The 18,885-nt window shown below is 42.2% G+C and overlaps 1 protein-coding gene across 2 annotated transcripts in view; it reads right to left on the bottom strand.

Annotated features, from left to right (window-relative positions):
- Positions 1 to 16,513, bottom strand: part of CIITA (class II major histocompatibility complex transactivator) — a 249,070-nt gene extending 232,557 nt beyond the window's left edge. Inside the window, exon 1 of one of the 2 annotated variants that reach the window (XM_069210170.1) lies at positions 16,447 to 16,513. Coding sequence is in view for 1 of the 2 variants with exons in the window: in XM_069210169.1 (XP_069066270.1) it covers positions 15,277 to 15,289 (13 nt within the window). In the remaining variant the exon portion in view is untranslated. Of the gene's footprint in view, positions 1 to 15,276; positions 15,430 to 16,446 lie in introns of those variants that run through there. The other variant, XM_069210169.1, reaches the window with a different exon arrangement.
- Positions 16,514 to 18,885: the final 2,372 nt, after the last annotated feature.

An 18,885-nucleotide genomic window follows, 5' to 3' on the forward strand; every position in this document is an offset into this window, starting at 1 on the left:
ACCCCAAAACATCATTACTGTGAGCTTTCACTGCTGTATTTCCACGACAGACCAGAAAATACCATTGTGTTCTGACTCTAAAAGCAAGGACGTAGAGCTCAAGTAGTATCTTGAGTGATCTGCTGTGCCAAGGGCACTTTTATTTCCCCGGTAATTAGCTTCTTCTTTTTAAGAAGGCTTCCCTTTGTCACATTCTCTTGCACCTTGTTACTGCCCACATGATTATGAAGTCTGCATTGTCCCTAAGACAACACACCTTTTTTATTTTGTTGTTTTGAATTTTAGTGTGTCATATCATTTTGGTATCATGGCCAGAAGTCAAGGGCGGAGGAGTGTCGCCCACCTCTGCCAGCAGTGGCAGCTGCAAAACCTTTACAAGAAAACAATAACAAACTGTGCTTATTATCGTTTTCTTGTAAGAGGGCAGGGCCACAGGGTGACGAGCAGCAAGGGGGAGTGCAGAGCACTCCCCCTCAAAGTGCATATGTGTTTGGCCGGCCAAACACACATGCGCAGTGTGCTCTCTCCAGTCTGGCACTGTGTTGCTGGGCTAGAGAGAGCAGGCACAGGCTCCCAGCAGCTTTAGGATTAGCCGCATGCTGGGAGCCTGTGCCTGCTGCCTTCGACAGAGGAGTGGCGGTAAGGAAGGTAAGTGGTTTGTAAAAATAAATAAATTAATGTTTATTCCGCCCCCCCCTGCGCTGCTCCGCCCATCCGTGCCCCGCCAGCCGCTACTGCCAGAAGTGTATTACAAGTGACTAGGACACTCCCATGCCAGGCAGTGTTCTGTTGCACACTACTTCCTGTGACCACCTTAAAAACTCAGACTGTGTGTGTCAGAGTTCTATGGCTGCACAGAGACTCCAATTTCCAGAGGTGCATCTCTGTGCATCATAAAAGGGTTTATTGAAATGAACATAAAGATCAATCTCACTTGCCCGTGCAGATAACATACCATGCTGCATTAAAATGTTACCTTTGCGATTTCTCTCACTGCTCCTTCAGGAGCTGTCCCTTGCAATTACACAGGAACTAAAATGACCCTCTCAAGAGTCAGGGGTGAATGGTCTGGGCTCAATTTTACTTTATATGGTTATGCATGTTTTTTTTACAGTACATGAGTATGATGATTACTGGAGAGACGAAGGAGATTAACTACGCAGAGTCTCCCACAACTTATGAAATGATGCCTGGTTCTGAGGTCAAAGGATGTCTGTTGAGGTACATAGAACTTAGCTATTTTAAAAACATAAGATTCAAGACTCTTAGGGCTGCTCACATGATATGGGCACAGCTGAAACAGTGATTGCCCATTGGGAGAATTAATTTTTACACCCCTTTGTCTGCCTTGCCACTTCTCCCACCTATCTTTCAAGACTCTGCTATGGATAATTGAAGGAAGCGCGAGATAACCAGGATTGTCAATTTATAAGCTCACAACCAACTCAGATCCTTTCTGGAACTGCAGGAACAATATGATCTGCCCCAACAACATTTCTTTAAGTTTTTTTGCAAGTGCAGGATTTTCTTTATCGTCAGAAAAGGGAACTGCCCCTTATGGAGAAGATACCTATAATAGAAACAATCATGTACAAGCATAGGATAGGTGTCTTGTATAACTCATTGCTACATATCCAGAATAACAACCTTGTACTTCAGAAGGAGATTTTGTTTCAGTAAAGAAGAGCCATGGCTAGATGAGTCACTTGAGATGGCAGAGAAGGCTTTTCTTACAGCAAGTTTGAAAAGTGGCTAGATGAGTCACTTGAGATGGCAGAGAGGCAGAGAAGGCTTTTCTTACAGCAATTTTGAAAAGTCAACACCATAAGACAGCATTTAATTTATATTACACTCCGGTTAAACTCTAAGTGGGGTAGCTCTGAGGGCAAATGCAATCGCTGCAGGGGAGATGAGACCGAGATCATACACGTTTTTTTGCTGTTCTAATTTGCATCCCCTGCAATATGGGATGGAGCAGTTTCTTAGTCATATCATCAAGGGTCAGCTCTGCCTTACAACAGCATTGGTGTTACTGGGGGTAGTGGATGCAGCTGAAGAAAATGGACCTATAAAGAGAGAAAGTTATCTTATATTTCTTGCCATGGCAACAGCTCAGCTCTGCATTGCTTGGGATTGGTTAAAAATAGAACCCCCAACATTTGACTCTTTGGAGGATGAGATTTTCGGCTATTTATAATATGGAAGTGAGTCTATATAGGCCCCAAGGATATAAGAAGCGACGCTGGGGGAGAGGATCTGGTCAGTAATGACTAATAGGCTGAATACTGACTGTGTGACCAAAGGGCAGTGAAATGGACTACCGATTGCCCATGCTAAATACCTTTCTCGGGCCCCAGGTTGATCTCGGCTTCTCTGCATGTTTAAGTACCAAGGGATTAGAGGAGGAATGGTGCAACCTCTCAGCTCCTCTTCTCAATCTTTGGTGATACTAACTGGAGCCCATCCATTTAAAGTATCTTACCATAGTATTTCTTCAGCTCTTTAAACTCTGCACTCTAAGTGGCATTATTAGCCATTATTGTTATCGGTGAGAGAAAGGATGCATTAGATATTTGCATTTTATGGAAAAATCTATAAGAACACTGGGGTCTTGGCTATTTCTTGTTATATACAAGGATTAATTGCATTTCATGATTATGGATGTCTTGCCTTATGTGACTGGAAACAGAAAATCAATAAGAAAAAATGAATCAAAATGCCCTCATGTTTAAAGTATTGAACATAAGGTACAGTGTACTGCAAGAATATATGTATAATTTACATTTTATTATCATGTATGATTTATTTATTTGCAAAGCTCACACCACAAAATTATGTCTAGCTGCCAGCAAAAGTTAGCAAGTAACCCAATTATGTTTCATTGTTATTAGATAAATTAAACGAATTAATATAGCTAATAAAAAAGAATATTTTTTTCTTGTTCATTTCGTGAAATGTTGTTTTTAAAGTTATTCTAAAAGGTGATATCAGTGTTCACTTGGTATTAATCGTTAATTGGCAAGGAGTTGAAGATGGTAGAGCACAGCTTTAAATCTCGGAGTCCTGTGCTGGAGATGTACAACAACAGAGATCCTATTAACATCCATATCCTAAATACTGCTCTTGCTGCCATGTTTTCAATATGTTGGCCTGTAAATTTTACACTGTGGAGGTGCACTCCCATATCTTCAATACTGCCCTCAAAGCCAGTTTCTGAACAAGTCCTGTGATGTAACGAAACTTGAGAAGGGCCCCCTGCAAAGTATATGGTGGGGGACCCTCCACAATAACCTCAGGAGCTCTCAGGCCAGGAGCCTATCGCCCGTGCACAGTATGCAATTCTGAGGGGACCCCTGGAGCTTGGGCTATTGTTACGCCATTGAAGTAGCCCTGGGAATTGGCACTGTAGAAGTCCGCCCATTAGGTTACTGGCACTGGCAAGTTTTAGAAATAATGAGAAATCAAAGTCTTGGTAACCCCAAAGCGAAGATCTATTGAACACAAACCTGATACCCTGTGACCATCTGAAGAGAGGCACTGAGACCCCATTAGCTATCTGAGGCAATTATTAAACTCTTGGTGGTAATGGCATCACAAGCCTTCTCTAAAAGTACCCAGGTGAAGGATCTGGCTGCGCTTCGGTCAGGATGCTGTCAGTGAATGGAAGGGTCCCTTGTCAGTCTCTAGTATGATGTTCACTTTGGCACTGTGGCATAAGCCACCCCACAGAAAAACCTGTTTCAGTTATTCTGGCAAGCTTATTATTGTTCTACAAAGAGCAGACACCTGTCTTTGTTTCCTCTCGAGGGACCTTTGTTTCTTCTCAGATAAACCACTGCTGTTGCAAGTCACTTATCGAGACTATAAACATACTCTAAATCTCAAAGACATTGATTTGCCTTTTCGTTGCCCACTAAAGGGTAAATGATAGCCATCACTGACAATATTATAAAAACATAACCCATTGTCTTAATGAAGAGGCTAACTGGATGTGGCATAATTGCTTGAAATTGAATGGAAGGAAGATGAAAGTGCTACTACTGATTATTCCCAGTTGTGGTGTCCCCAATCGTGTCTGGAGGAGTTAGGTTCTTGTCCCACCACTAGGAAGGCGATTAAAGATCTGGGTTTTTGGACGGATGACTGACTGACTATGGAGCAGCAAATTAACATGTTAGCTGCATGCCATTTTAGCTTGCTCAGGTGTTTAAGAAAGATACTATGGCTCCTACCTTCTGCTACCCAAAAGACTCTAATATATTCCAGACAGGATTATGGCAATGTTTATTTCTCAGTGCAACTAACTCCTGGATATAGTGGCTGCAGACTGTTCAGCATAAGGTGGCCCATCCTTTCAGGTTATATTCCTTGCATTGCTCCAATCCCCAGCAACTCCACCTTCTGCACTGGCTTCCAATAAAACACATTAAGTATAAGGCATTGTGCTATGTGTATAAAGCCAGGCATCAGGTTGGTCCATCATGCATCCAATCTCTGATCTATCCCTAATAATTTTAATCTGGGCACTATTCCAAAAGTAAAATTGACAGAAAGGGCAGTCTTTTGCCTTTCTGGGTCCGAAGCAATGGATATCTTTGCCACTTAATCTCTGCCTATGTAACTCTTAGGTGATGATGTGGAAGCAGAGATTTTAGTGATCAAATCTAGAGTTATTACGTAATCATTTTTACAGACTAATGTGTGGATTCTTTTTTAATAATGATGTTATATTAATAAACGGGGGACTTATTGAATGGTCACTATCTTGTGTTTGGCCTATATTTACTTATGCTAACTTCAGCTAAATTGAATTTTTTTTCATAATTCTGCCTTTTCAAGGAGAATGTGTTCTTAACCAATAAATGTGTTAACAGTGACATCATTGTGTAATGCAACTAATGAAATGTTTCAACTGTTTCCGTAGTTTTGACTGTCGTTATTGTTAGCAAAATGTTACTAACGTGTGTGTTTTCTTCGAGGGTGAAAGAGAAGAGACAATGTTATAATCATTTTTCCTGGGTTACATGTTCTTGGTGGAGAGGGAACAAACGATCCACAGATGAGGCAGAAGAAAAGGATGTCCAGATGTATTAGTATAGATTTCATCAATGTAGCAGCAGCGAATCGAAAAGTTGGTGTAGACTTATTTTGTGTAATTTTAGATATTTTTATTGTTCTGATTGTCATAACTTTTTCACCTTGTGTCTCATCCAATCATTTTCACTTGTAAAATGTTATTTAAGGTTCTGGCACCATTGTTCGGGGCTCACTTTTGGGTCATTCCAGGGTCTTTTGCCATGCTGATAGTGGATCTTATTGACTTGCCTCATTCCTGATAGCCATTACTTATTACTTGCTTATGCTTCTCAACTACTTTTGAGTTCAGTCCTTAGTATTAGTGCTTACCCCTAGCCTTATTCTGTCCTTATTCCTGATATTGGTGCCTGATGGTGTCCCACTGATGAAGGAGATGTTGTTGCTGTTATCTGTAAACTATTGGCAATGTGTGACTGTGATTTGTTATGTGTCTTTTGTTTTTCAGGTACCAGCTGCAACTGATTAATTATTGCTGCATATATTTTTGATATTACCCGAGTGAATAGAAAGAATCAATAGAAAAGAAAAGAATAGAATAAAAACGAATAAAATAGAATAACACGTGTATTAAGAACCTATAGATACTCTAACATAGAAAGTCATGGCAGGAGCAAGGAAATTGCTCTTAGATGCACTTGGCAATGCAGTCCAGTGATAGTATAAACCAGATAATGGAGAAGGTGGTGCAAAAGTTCAAGCAACTAAGCAATCCTGTGGCCTGGTTCCAGTGTGCACAGGTTTATAAAGTCCAGCAGTTGGCAGAAGGTTGGAACAAAGGGCAACTATTGGGTGCACTGAGTATTATAATCTCATCTTATCTGTGCTGGTTAATGTATTGCAAAGGGTGTGACAAGACAGGAGTAAGTGGGTAGTCTTTGGGTAAGTTGGATAACACAGTCCTGTTTTTCTTCTGTCTTTCCTATGTTTCTCTTATTCTTCCTTTCTTCTCTTTCTGCTTGCATTGCTCTTGCCCTGTGTTATAATCTTTGGTGAAAAATAGTTTCCCGTCTTGACAAATGAGTGCACGTGCACTCCCTATGCAACTACAGACACAATTTAAGTACCTGTCTTTTTTAGTGCGCACTCACTTACTGCATGTTATGCTGACTAATATGTGCTGTCTAATAAAGTTATGATGCTGGCAGGAAAAGGATTTAGCAGTGGTGTGCCCCGTGAATATCGAGGTAGGAATCTCAGTGGCGTCATGTATCTGTTGACACAATATCAAAGGACAAAATATCAAAAGATACCTAATTTTCTATACCTAATTCCACATATATGTACCTTGAAGGTGTATATATCTTCAAGGTGCCTAGATGAGGAGTTAGGAATAGTGAATCAATACCTATTCTTAATGCACTTACCTTTTAATATTTTGTCCCTCGATAGTCTGTCCACGATATTAGAGTATCTCAATATTCCTAGCCTCGATAATCCATTGTACATTCCAAACAACTCAATAAGTTTGGGTCCATATTAAAGAATGGTTCATGGCCAAGGTTCTGTTACACATTACTACTGAATATTATGATGTGTATCATTATGCTAATAAGTCTGTTGTACCACTTAGATGATGTTTTATCATTTAATGTGATGCCCCTTGAAGGCATGCATCTACTTACATTCCTGCCACATTCTTGTGAAAACTTTCCTCAGACCAGGTTAAAAAATACGATTTTTCAGGCATGATTGTGTGGGCTGCTGGATGAGCTCATTGCCTGGAACTCCACAAGCACTCCTGTTTTTATTATGATGCTCTGTCCTACCGGGAGTCATAGTTTCACCTTTACTGTGATGGCAAATGGAAAACAATGTTTCCTCTGAAAAACAATGGTCGTTTGTTCTGCTTTTTCAAGTCACCCATTTACCCAGAAACTCAAAAATATAGAACTGATGAAGAGGTTTTGCTGGACTCTCGTATATCTTGAGTAATGATACATGGTAGGCCTGATTCACAAAGCTTTTTATATGAGTAGTTGTGCCTTAGTCCTGACATAAATCTGAACTGCACCTGAAAATTAAGGCCTGATTCAACACAGTCACCTTAAGACAATTTTGTGTATACTTACATTGGCATTTCTATTTGACATCCATATGCCTTACTTAATGTTTTAGATCTTTGATACCGACAAGCTTTAGTTGTGTTCCGCTGACCCAGAAGGAAACTCTTAATGGGGCCCGCAGGAAGGTACCCACACTGGCAGTAACCTGACCTCGGGAGCTGGGCGGACAGCCTTTTCTGTCCGCCAAACTCATGATGACCCCCAAAGTATTAAGCCTAAATGCTTTCTTTTGTGACAGTGTGGGCAAGCAGTTTAGACTTATCAGAGGGTAGTGCCAAGCATTTGTTGAACACACAAGATTCACACAAGATTCAATAAATGAGACACACACTCAATAAGAAATTTAAGAACAATTTTAAAAAATCCAACACTTTTATTGCATGCTTTGCACGAGAACATTTTCAAAGTAAGGTATGAACTGTTGCAGGGTCATTAATCACAGTAGGGTAAGTAAATGCTCTGATAAGCAGTAAATGACTTTAAACGGGTAAAGTACATACACTACATATGGGTATTTGCAGAAGTATCTTGGGGTCCCTTTAAGGTCATAGGGTGCTAATGGGGCCAAGGACACAAAAAAACACCAGCAGTTCAGTGTTACCTGCCCTGAGAAGTCTGGGTGCAGAGGTGCTGGTTGAGTCAGGTGCCTTGTGCACTGCATGGTGGGAGGCCACCTAGGTGCAGGCTGTAGACAGGGACTTGGGGACAAGTCCGGGGAGCTCCCAACAAGGGGCTCAGTTCATGAGGGTCCTGTGAGTAAGGGGGCACCATTGCTGTTCACTGACCCAAGCCGGGGAGCTCAGGGAGCTCGGGTCGATCGAGGTTTGGTCGGCTGGTGTTTTGCCTCAGAGGTGCTCCTGGTGCTTGGCTAGACCTGCAAAGCGGGTAGAAAAACAAACAGTCGGGCTACTCTCGTGGGCACCTCATTGATTCCATCATCCCTCGGGTAAAGGTCGTCTTCGCGCACGGGTAGTGTCTGATCAAGAAACAAACAAGCCCTGGTTGTGACAAATATCAGAGTGCCCAGGTATTGGTGCTCTGAGGTTCTTGAAGGGGGCAGCATCCTGAGGGTTGGTAGAAGTGTTGTGGCTGGACTCCTGGTCACCTACCCACCTCCTCCTGGTGCGTTGCTCACTTGGTGGGCCACATGGCCTGCAATGCATAGGGCCGGGCTAGTGTGGTAGAGTGCCTGCAGATGCAGGGAAGTGGCTCTTCCACTCCAAGGGAGATGCTGGCTGGTTGGGGAAGTGCTGACAGCCATTCAAGGCTTCTGGAAAATGCACAGCTGCAGGATAAGTCAGGTCTGGGGTGATTGACAGGACAGCTGCAGGTAGGCAGGATTTGGTGCTAAAAGTCCAGGCTGGTCTTCCGTTTTTGTGCTGGTCAGCTCTTCTTTGTCCACCTTCTTCTTCAGTTAGATGAATCTGAGTTTCTGGTGTCAGGGGGCCTCTAAATATTCAATTTGGGGACAATCAGGGGAGCGTAGGGTAGTAGCTGTTAGAAATGGGGTCTTTGGTTGGCAGTCAGGTTACCCCCTGTCCAAGCAAGGACCCTCACTCTAGTCAGGGTAAGTCACACACAATCAAAATTATCCTGTGCCCACCCTCTGGTAGCTTGGCACTGAGCAGTCAGGCTTAACTTAGAAGGCAATGTGTAAAGTATTTGTGCAATAAATCATACAATAACACAATATAGCACCACAAAAATACACCACACAGTGTTTAGAAAAATATATAATATTTATCTGGGTATTTGCAGGTCAAAACGATAAAAGATGCAATAAGAAATTGTAGAGATATCACTGAAAAGTGATATGAAGTGTCTTAAGTCTTTAAAAAGCAAACAAAGGGGGTCATTTCGACCCCGGTGGGCGGCGGTCGCCGCCCGCCTGGCGGGAACCGCCATTTGGCCGCACCGCGGTCAAAAGACCGCTGGGGCCATTCCGACTTTCCTGCTGAGCTGGCGGGCGCTAGCCAAGATAGCGCCCGCCGGCCCAGCGGGAAAGAGGCCTGCAACACTGAAGCCGGCTCCGAATGGAGCCGGCGGTGTTGCAGGTGTGCGACGGGTGCAGTTGCACCCGTCGCGCTTTTCACTGTCTGCTAAGCGGACAGTGAAAAGCATACTGGGGCCCTGTTAGGGGGCCCCTGCACTGCCCATGCCAGTGGCATGGGCAGTGCAGGGGCCCCCAGGGGCCCAGGACACCCGTTCCCGCCAGCCTCTTCCTGGCGGTGTAAACCGCCAGAAACAGGCTGGCGGGAAGGGGGTCAGAATCCCCATGGCGGCACTGCTTGCAGCGCTGCCATGGAGGATTCTCCCAGCCGGGGGAAATCCGGCGGGAAACCGCCGGACCCGGCTGGGCGACCGCGGCTGTACTGCTGCGGTCGGAATGACGAATGAAGCACCGCCAGCCTGTTGGCGGTGCTTCCGTCATTCGCCACCCTGGCGGTCTATGACCGCCAGGGTCGGAATGAGGGCCAAAGTCTCTTTCAAGCACAAAGTACCTGGTTCGGAGTGATAAATCTCTGCAAAGGGCCGCAGAGGAGAAGATGCGTGGAAAAATGGTGTGTGCGTTGGTTTCTCCCCTTCACACACGGACAAACGTCGTTATTTTTCACGTGGGGAAGACGTGCGTCGATTTCCGGTGCGCGGACAGGTCTGCTCTGTGGGTCGCGGGGTTTTCAGATGCCCCGGGATCTGTGCGTTGAATCTTGGGCTTGTTGTCCAGCTGCGCGTCGTTCCAGTGGGCTGTGCGTTGAATTTTCTTCCTCACGGCAGGCGCTGCGTCAATTTCCTCTCTGGAAGTCGGGAGGCGTTGTCCAGGCGTGCCGTGCGTCGAAGTTCCGGTCGCACCGCAGGCATCAGGTCGATCTTTTCCTTGCGGGGTCGAGTGGCGTCTTTCCGGATCAGCGTGCGGTGAATTTTTCACAGCGGAGCAAGATGTGCGTCTAATTTTTCGGCGCACAAGGAGTCCAGTTGAAAGATAGAGGTCTTTTTGGTCCTGAGACTTCAGGGAACAGGAGGCAAGCTCTATCCAAGGCCTTGGAGAGCACTTCTGCAGCAAGGCAGGAGTTCAGCAAGGCAGCAGGGCAACAGCAAGGCAGCAGTCCTTTGTAGAAAGCAGTCAGGTGAGTCCTTTGAGCAGCCAGGCAGTTCTTCTTGGCAGGATGCAGGTTCTGGTTCAGGTTTCTTCTCCAGCAAGTGTCTGAGGTTTTATACCCAAATGTGCCTTTGAAGTGGGGGAGACTTCAAAGAGTGGCTTAGAAGTGCACCAGGTCCCCTTTCAGTTCAATCCTGTCTGCCAGGGTCCCAGTAGGGGGTGTGGCAGACCTTTGTGTCAGAGCAGGCCCTCCACCCTCCCAGCCCAGGAAGACCCATTCAAAATGCAGATGTATGCAAGTGAGGCTGAGTACCCTGTGTTTAGGGGGTGTGTCTGGGTGAATGCACAAGGAGCTGTCAACTAAACCCAGCCAGACGTGGATTGTAAGGCACAGAAAGATGTAAGTGCAAAGAAATGCTCACTTTCTAAAAGTGGCATTTCTAGAATAGTAATATTAAATCCAACTTCACCAGTCAGCAGGATTTTGTATTACCATTCTGGCCATACTAAATATGACCTTCCTACTCCTTTCAGATCAGCAGCTACCGCTTCAATAATGTATGAGGGCATTCCCAATGTTAGCCTATGAAGGGAGCAGGCCTCACAGTAGTGTAAAAACGAATTTGGGAGTTTTACACTACCAGCACATGCAATTACATAGGTACATGTCCTGCCTTTTACCCACACAGCACCCTGCTCTAGGGGTTACATAGGGCACACTTTAGCAGTGGCTTATATGTAGAAAAAGGGGAGGTTTAGGCTTGGCAAGTACTTTTAAATGCCAAGTCGAAGTGGCAGTGAAACTGCACACACAGGCCTTGCAATGGCAGGCCTGAGACAAGGTAAAGGGGCTACTAAAGTGGGTGGCACAACCAGTGCTGCAGGCCCACTAGTAGCATTTAATCTACAGGCCCTGGGCACATACAGTGCACCTTACTAGGGACTTATAGGTAAATTAAATAGTCCAATTGGGTATGATCCAATGTTACCATGTTTAAAGGGAGAGAGCATATGCCCTTTAGCACTGGTTAGCAGTGGTAAAGTGTGCAGAGTCTAAAAACCAGCAAAAATGAGGTCAGCAAAAGAGAAGGAGGAAGGCAAAAGTCTGGGGATAACTCTGCAGAAGGGCCATTTCCAACAGTAGCCAATGGGCTACTGACCCCTGGGGTGACTACACCCCCTATATGACCAGTTCCTGTGGGGAGTGGGTATAACCCTGTCCCTTGGCTCCAGGTTCCACCAAAAACAAGATGGTGGAACCCTTCTTTCATGAAGCATAGCAGGCTGCCCACCTTACGGTGTGACTAGTCTGGTGGTGCAACATGCCTATTGCATAGTTATTTTCTCACCGGCCCTGCTGCCAAATAAGCCTCAGGAGGAAGAGGGGAAGCCACGCTTGATATCAAAGTGCAGCAGAGGCTTTGTTGCCTCCAGCCCAGATATGCTGATTTACCAGCTATCCTGCTGGAAGAGGTAGTAACATCTTCCTCCAGGGAGTCAGAAACTTGTCTGTGGTGGTAGGCTGGTTGATACCAATCAGCCAGCACACTAAAGGACTAGTATGTTTCAGGGGGCACCTCTATGGTGCCCTCTGGGTGCATGTCATAAGAAATTCAGTGCTGACATCAGTATGCATTTATTAAGACAAGGTATTTGATACCAAACACCATAGGTTTCACTGAAGCCATTAAGCAATTACGTAGCAGGGTAACCCCACTACATTCCTTAAGATGGCATCCCTGTTCACTTGTAATATGTAGTAATAGAACTAGACATCACTGGGGCATATCTGCTCATGCAGATATGTCCTCACATAAAATATATTGCACCCTGTGACTTTGGGATGGCACCCAGTGAGTGTGCAATGTTGTGTTTTCACTCAAGGTATGCACCATGACACAGTCTGCAGTGGCAGTCTGCATGTAATTTGTATGGTCTTCCTTTGGGTAGTATAAAACATGCTACAGACCTTAGGGACCCTCTGTAGTACTCAAGCCCCAGGCACCAGGGGTACCATTTGCTAGGGACTTACAGGGGTGCTAAAGAATATGCCAATTGGGTACAATTAGACATTTTACCTCTTAGGTGAAAGAACACTGGAGCCTGGTTAGCAGGCTGCAGTGTACTGTCAGAGTCGAAAACAAGCATCTAGCAGCTCAGATGGTGGGCATAAAGTGTGGGGGGCAACCTGGAAAAAGTATGGTTTACTATAGTGTGAATTAATTGTGTAATGTTATCTTGAAAAATACATTTTTTAAGTAATTTAATATATTTTAAATAATTAATTTTTCAATGTATGTAATAGTGCAGTAAGATGTTATTTAAAACTTTTTCCAAATTTAATAGTTGAGGATGAAAGCTCCTTATGAGGTAGTGTAGGAAAAGTTTTCTTACACTTCACCACAGGAAGATCACAACTTGCAGGTGGAGAACTTGGCATGTTAACTTATGGGGTAAAGTTCCCCATCATATTTACCACTGGAAGATCTCCACCCCAGTGACATCTGCCAAATAATGCATAAATGCCAACCCTTCCAATTCAAGCAGGAGTCTACCGATTTCAATGCTAGTCTTCCGCCTCCCGATTCCTGCATGCAAAAACCTGATTCCTCTGATAGCTTCAGCCTACAGAGACTGGTCTTGTGGGCCATGGAGTATGCACATGCTTCTGTAGGCAGGGCAAAACATTTTTACCACACTCTCTCTGCCTGCCATAGTGATTTCTCCATGCTCCTGACAGTCCCATACCTGACAACAGACATGACTCCGGCCTCGATAGAAGTAAATGGGAGAAATACATTCTTCAGATTATTTTTTAAATCTACCACTTTCCTCTTCTAAATGTTTACCATGTATGATAACGATCTCTACCTACGGCAGAATTTGGCAGCTAAGACAGGCTCTTCGACCTTTCCATGGCAATCATGAACACATAAGGGCAGCCTTACTTTTCAGGTGCCCAGAATTAAAAAAAATAACAATTTGAAACACATAAGCCAGTAAATAGAAGAACACCAGAAAAAAACTGGACTCTTCCCCTTATCCTGCGGTGTGCTGCACCATACCATGTGCTGCTGGCTGAAAAGATGTTTACCACTTTGTTATTTTCTATTAGCCACGTAGGCCTGGGGTAAACTGCTGAGCAGGATCAAAATATGCTGTTTCAAAAGCGCTTCACCGCATGCAGTGTTGTGGTTTTCTGCTACCCTTTTCGCTGCAGGTCAATCTGCAAAATTGAAGTGGGGTCTATACCTATATCACTGCGAGGTTTAAACACATAAAAACAGGGCGATAGAAAATAGGGAACACCCTGCCAAGGAAAGCGCCATGTGCTCTAATTAATAACAAACTTGTTACACACCACTTGTTGCTTTTACAAACTTTGGAAATTCCCTGGCTTTCAAAAGAACAACCCAAAACAGTATAAACACCAAGCTTTCCCAGATGAATCACGTAAATAATTGAGGACTGCACCTTTGCAAACAAGATGTAAATAATACACCTAGTGCACCTCGGAGGAAGTAGCGCTCATTTTTGGATTGGAACTTATATCACGTCATCAAACTTTAACCCGGAACAACAGAGAGAGAGCGAGAGAGTCAGAAAAGGGTGAAAGGTGGAAAATAAAAATAGGAAAACAGTAATAAAGGAAGAAAGTGGAAAGAAAGAAAGGCAAGATGAAGGGGGAGAAAAAAAAGAGGCAGGGGTAGTGTTATCTATCACCTGTTCGGTTTTCCACCAGCATGACTGTTATTTTAATGTACCATACAAAAAATAAGAACAATCACAGAAAGCCAGTAGTTTGCCCCCTTATTAACATATACTGCAAATAGCATATATAAGAAGAACACACTTCAAAACTTGTTATAGAGCTGCTTTAAGGGCCCTGGCTGACAAATAAACAAAAACAGAAGACACAAGTTACAAATGAACACACATGATTTTATATGATGTCCTGGCCTTTGCAGTATCTTAAAACATAAACAAATAATTTTTTTAATTTGGAAGGGTGATAGGTATCCTAGAAGGCCGTACAATCAAAACTATGTAATCTTTGTATTCAGTTTCCCTAGCATTCGATGGTGGCCTTTATTTGAAGAAAAATTTGAGTGTAAATGTTTATATTGACTATGTCTATTTTATGAGACAAACTTTAGAATATATGAACTTAACAAACTTTTAAAAATCTGCAGACATTCTCCTCTTGATGAAGGTTCTACAATTATGACAACAGCACAGTCATGTAGTTTTAGGTGACAATGAATCCGCTTGGTCGATAAAAGTCATAAGCAGACACTACATCTGCAACCAACTTGCTTTACTTTTTCATTTTCGTGTAAAGATCTAAACATACTTTTAGAACGGTATATAGTAATTGTTTTTAAAGATTGAACTTACACTTTTCTATGCTAAAGATCTCGATCCAAAGTACCTTAGAAAGCTTTTCAGAACATACAGATATCATGATCTTGAAGTAAGGTAAGAAGACACGCACAAAATATATCGGGCCAGGTGCACGAATGATAAGCAATTCCGTAACCATACACATTTCTTCTGATTCTCCTTGTTTTACTTCTGTGTATTTTTTGCAACGATTTTAAGTAATCATGCAATAAAGTCATATTATTATCATTATTACTTTAAGGTTAAGATAGTTTGTTCCCTGTCCTAATTTTTGGGAAATAATTGTGTAAAGTATTTCGGTTAAGTATATTTTATGTTAAGTACATTTTTGATAGCATAATTATTGTTATAAATATATTTATTATTATACGTTTGTGTCGCATAATTCCACTGGCCCTGGCTACAGTCCATGCCAGAAGGCACCTGGACAGAAATCACATAGGAGAACATTTTAGAAGAGAAAAGTGTTAGATTCTTTAAAAAATAACCGGGAGAATTTTTTTTCCCATTGACTTCTATTGAGACCTGATTCTCGGCTATCCGTATGTATGGGAGTTGCAAGGGTGCTGCTGCGGGATCAGATATCAGAAATGCAAATGTATGGTTTTTCCTTACCTGTCAGGAGCATGGAGAAAGCGCTATGGCAGGCAGAGAGAGCGTGACAAAATGTGGCGGACTAGCCCGCAGGAGGAGATTACTGGCAGTTCATACTGCGAGTAACACCAAACCAGTCCCTGTCGGCTGAAGCCTGGCAAGGAATCAGGTTTTTGCATGCAGGACTCGAAGGGTGGGTGACTAGCCTTGAAACCAGTAGTCTTGCGCCTGAATCAGGATGGTTGGTATGGGGGAGGAATTGAGTAGCATCCAGCGTTTTTTTTACAAAGGCAGTCTTCACCCGCCCATAAAATCCCCTACTGTAAAAAACAAAGCCACACAAACGATCTCCTGGCATTAAGCCCACTGGACAGGTCTTTACTTTCACTTTCACAGAATATCAAGTCACATCCAAGCTTAGGAAAACAGAACAAAACATCCACTATAAATGTTGAAAGATAAAAGCAACAGGCGTTTTTCTAAGGGACCAACTGTTATGACACTGAATTACATATCACTATCAAATCTGCTAGAATGTTACTGTCAATTTTCTGAAGTGATCCACTGCTCAGAAACATGCACTATACGAACACTATCAACGGGTTAATGAATCTGGAAGCATGCTTACATTCAGTTAGAAAAGTTAAAAAATAATAAAATAACGTGCTCACAATTTAAAATAAAATACTGTGATAATTGTAATTTGAGTTATCCATTCACAGTTAAAAAAAACTATGGGGATCGGTGAAGGGCACGTTTTAGGGGGCTACTGACTGACACCGGTAAATTCTACTGGATCTTGTTTAAGATCGTTTGCAGTGGGAGCAATGAATAGTATGGGAAGTGTACTTATACATGGTACTTCTTATAGAGCGCCAGTCCTGCGAGCGCCTTAGTTTTGTGAACTGCACAGCGATACACAGGACATGACTGCGTTGGAGTTAAATACGGAACATGGATAAGAAGTCATGTGCACTGCATCACTATTTAACGATGAAAAATGCAAACATAAGATCATTGCCATCTCCTGCAGAATGACACAACTGAAAAAAAGATCATAATATGAACAAGCACTCGGGAGACATCTTTTAACTATTTATTCATTTAAAGGGATTATAAAAAATATTTCAAAGAAAATCGTAAACAGCCTGTGGAAATGAGTAGACAGTAAACGACATCACAGTTGCTTACCCTTCAACGATGAAGTGCTGCATCTTGCTTGAACGCCATCGACCGACTACCCAAACCAAAACGAAACTATTGTAAGGAACAAAAAGCAAGGGAGGTAGCAGAGTCGTCAGCAATGTGATCTGTCAAGTACAATACGCTTAATTTTTAGGCACGTGCTGGATAGCAAAACATATTATGTTGTCCGAGGCAAAACCTTCAAAGAGTATGCGTTTAAAATGTTTCTTAAAGGCAAAGATTGTCAAAGACTGTAGGGATGGCCTTGGCAAGCGAGTGCAGTTGTTATTTTCAATTTTTATTATTGCAAGCCTATGCCAGAAAAATTAAAAAAAGAAGAAATGCCACACCACAAACGTGGATTCAATATACTTGCAGTAAAATTTACAATGTAGAAAACATTCAAACATTCACTGATTTGGTTGTTTTACTAGTTATGTTAAAATGCATGGTACTACCTTCCACTGAACCTAAAGTGTTGAAATTGTTTGTGACGTAGACAAGGCTAACTTATGACCTAATCAAGCATTGAGATTGCAGGCGGCAACAGTATTACAATGTCACTTATAAACTTTGTAACAGCAACTATAAAAAGCAGATGGAAAATAAATGACTGTATAAGTAGGCACCCAACCTACACACAAATTGTATTTGAAGGTAATATAAAACATCTACAAAAAGCACATTTTGAACCAGCTTTGTAACTGAAGAGAAGTAAACTATTTTTAAGAAGATGTGGATAACCATATACAGGATCTGTGCAGACAGTCAGTCACTCGAAGTGAAGGGAGCCAGTAAGTAAACTGGGGTGGCCAATTGCCCCATTCTGTATCTGTGGTTGATGGAAGCAAAATGTGAATCTCAATTTAACGGACCAATTGATGATGCCTGTTAAACAAAAGCCCCTTTATGTATGTTTATTAAGTAAAACGTTTTTGGAAAAGGAATAGTCTGACGGAACAGCTATAGAGATATAGCTGTTTCATAGGCTGACTAAAAAAGATTTATCTCTAATAAAAATGCGTCTTCTTCATACCTGATAGAGAAAACATTTATCTAATAGGTGTTCTCGAAATAGTTACCATCAATGGCAGCACGCCTGGCTGTGAAGCTCCACCAAGAAAACCATGAATTTGCCTCCCAGATGACTGGGGAATAGCAAATGTGAACTTTGCCAAATAGAAACACAACCTCAAGCAAGTAGCTGAATGCCAGGATCAATCCAAAGTACAAAAAGGGTCACAACATTGCAAAAGCTGATTGACCGCAGCAACGTCTTTGTGATTTCACGGGCTTACAAAGACTGCTTGCCATCAGGTTTTTCTTAAACACTTAACAGGGAGTGTATAACGGAAAAAGAGCATAGTCTCTATTGTCATTTGTACACATTTCCAGTAAAACACACAGGATAACCAACATTGACTCGCTCAAATGAAAAGTTAGGCAGTGGCCCAACAGACGCTTTACCTGCCTGTCAAAGAGTCTGAAGTTGTGAAGAACCATCTCAAAGAGGACGTGCTGAACAGCTCCAAACACACAACGAAAGTGAAAATAACCCAAACAGCTTGTGTGATAGGCGGAGAGGGTCATCATACATGAACTTGCTGTTTATAATGGTTATAATGGGTATGCAACTTAACTGGCCCTCTTATAGAAAGCTAGATCCCGAAATGGCTGCCCTTCAATTTTTTAGCAGAGCTCTGGACATTCATGCTCTATAGCAAATGGCCCTGTAGCACAGCTAAATGGCATAGGCTTGATTCATAAAGATAAATATACATGTATGTATTACTTACATGTATATTTACTTTCATACCTAGGTGTAACTATACACTTTTTTTCTGTCATTTTTGAGTGTAGATTTACATCTAGTTGTAGGGATACAAGCCTCCACCACCTCATATGGGGCGGGCCTCCTACAGCACGATTTATAAGTGTTAAGTTATCACTAGTAAGTTTCCCCACATAGGTTGCAGCCTCCACCACCTGGACAGAGTTCTCCCTATGGAAAAGTGTAGGGAAAATTACCAGTGTTTATTATTATGATATTATAAATAAAATATGTCAAGGTAAAATATAAATGTACATTAATTTTATTTTTTATAATTATTCCAGAACACCAGAACTAATAACATAAACGTTTAAAGCATATTGATAAAAAATATGAAGTAAATAATGATTTCAAGGGTATATTTTAATTTGTAGATAATATTTTTAAACAATCAAAACCACCCATCCTCATTAAAATTTTAGTTTCACTTAATATGTAGTAATTATTTTAAAAAATCGTATGTTTAATTAATTTAAACGACATTTACTTTTATAATAAAGGTTTAACATTTTATATATATATATATAGATGTACGTATATATATGTTGGAAAATGGGTTAATGGTAAGGGCAGGTAAGTACCTACACTTAGCAATAGGCCACTAACTTCCAATT

The sequence above is a fragment of the Pleurodeles waltl genome, chromosome 10 (assembly GCF_031143425.1).
Source record: "Pleurodeles waltl isolate 20211129_DDA chromosome 10, aPleWal1.hap1.20221129, whole genome shotgun sequence".
Lineage (NCBI taxonomy): Eukaryota > Metazoa > Chordata > Amphibia > Caudata > Salamandridae > Pleurodeles > Pleurodeles waltl.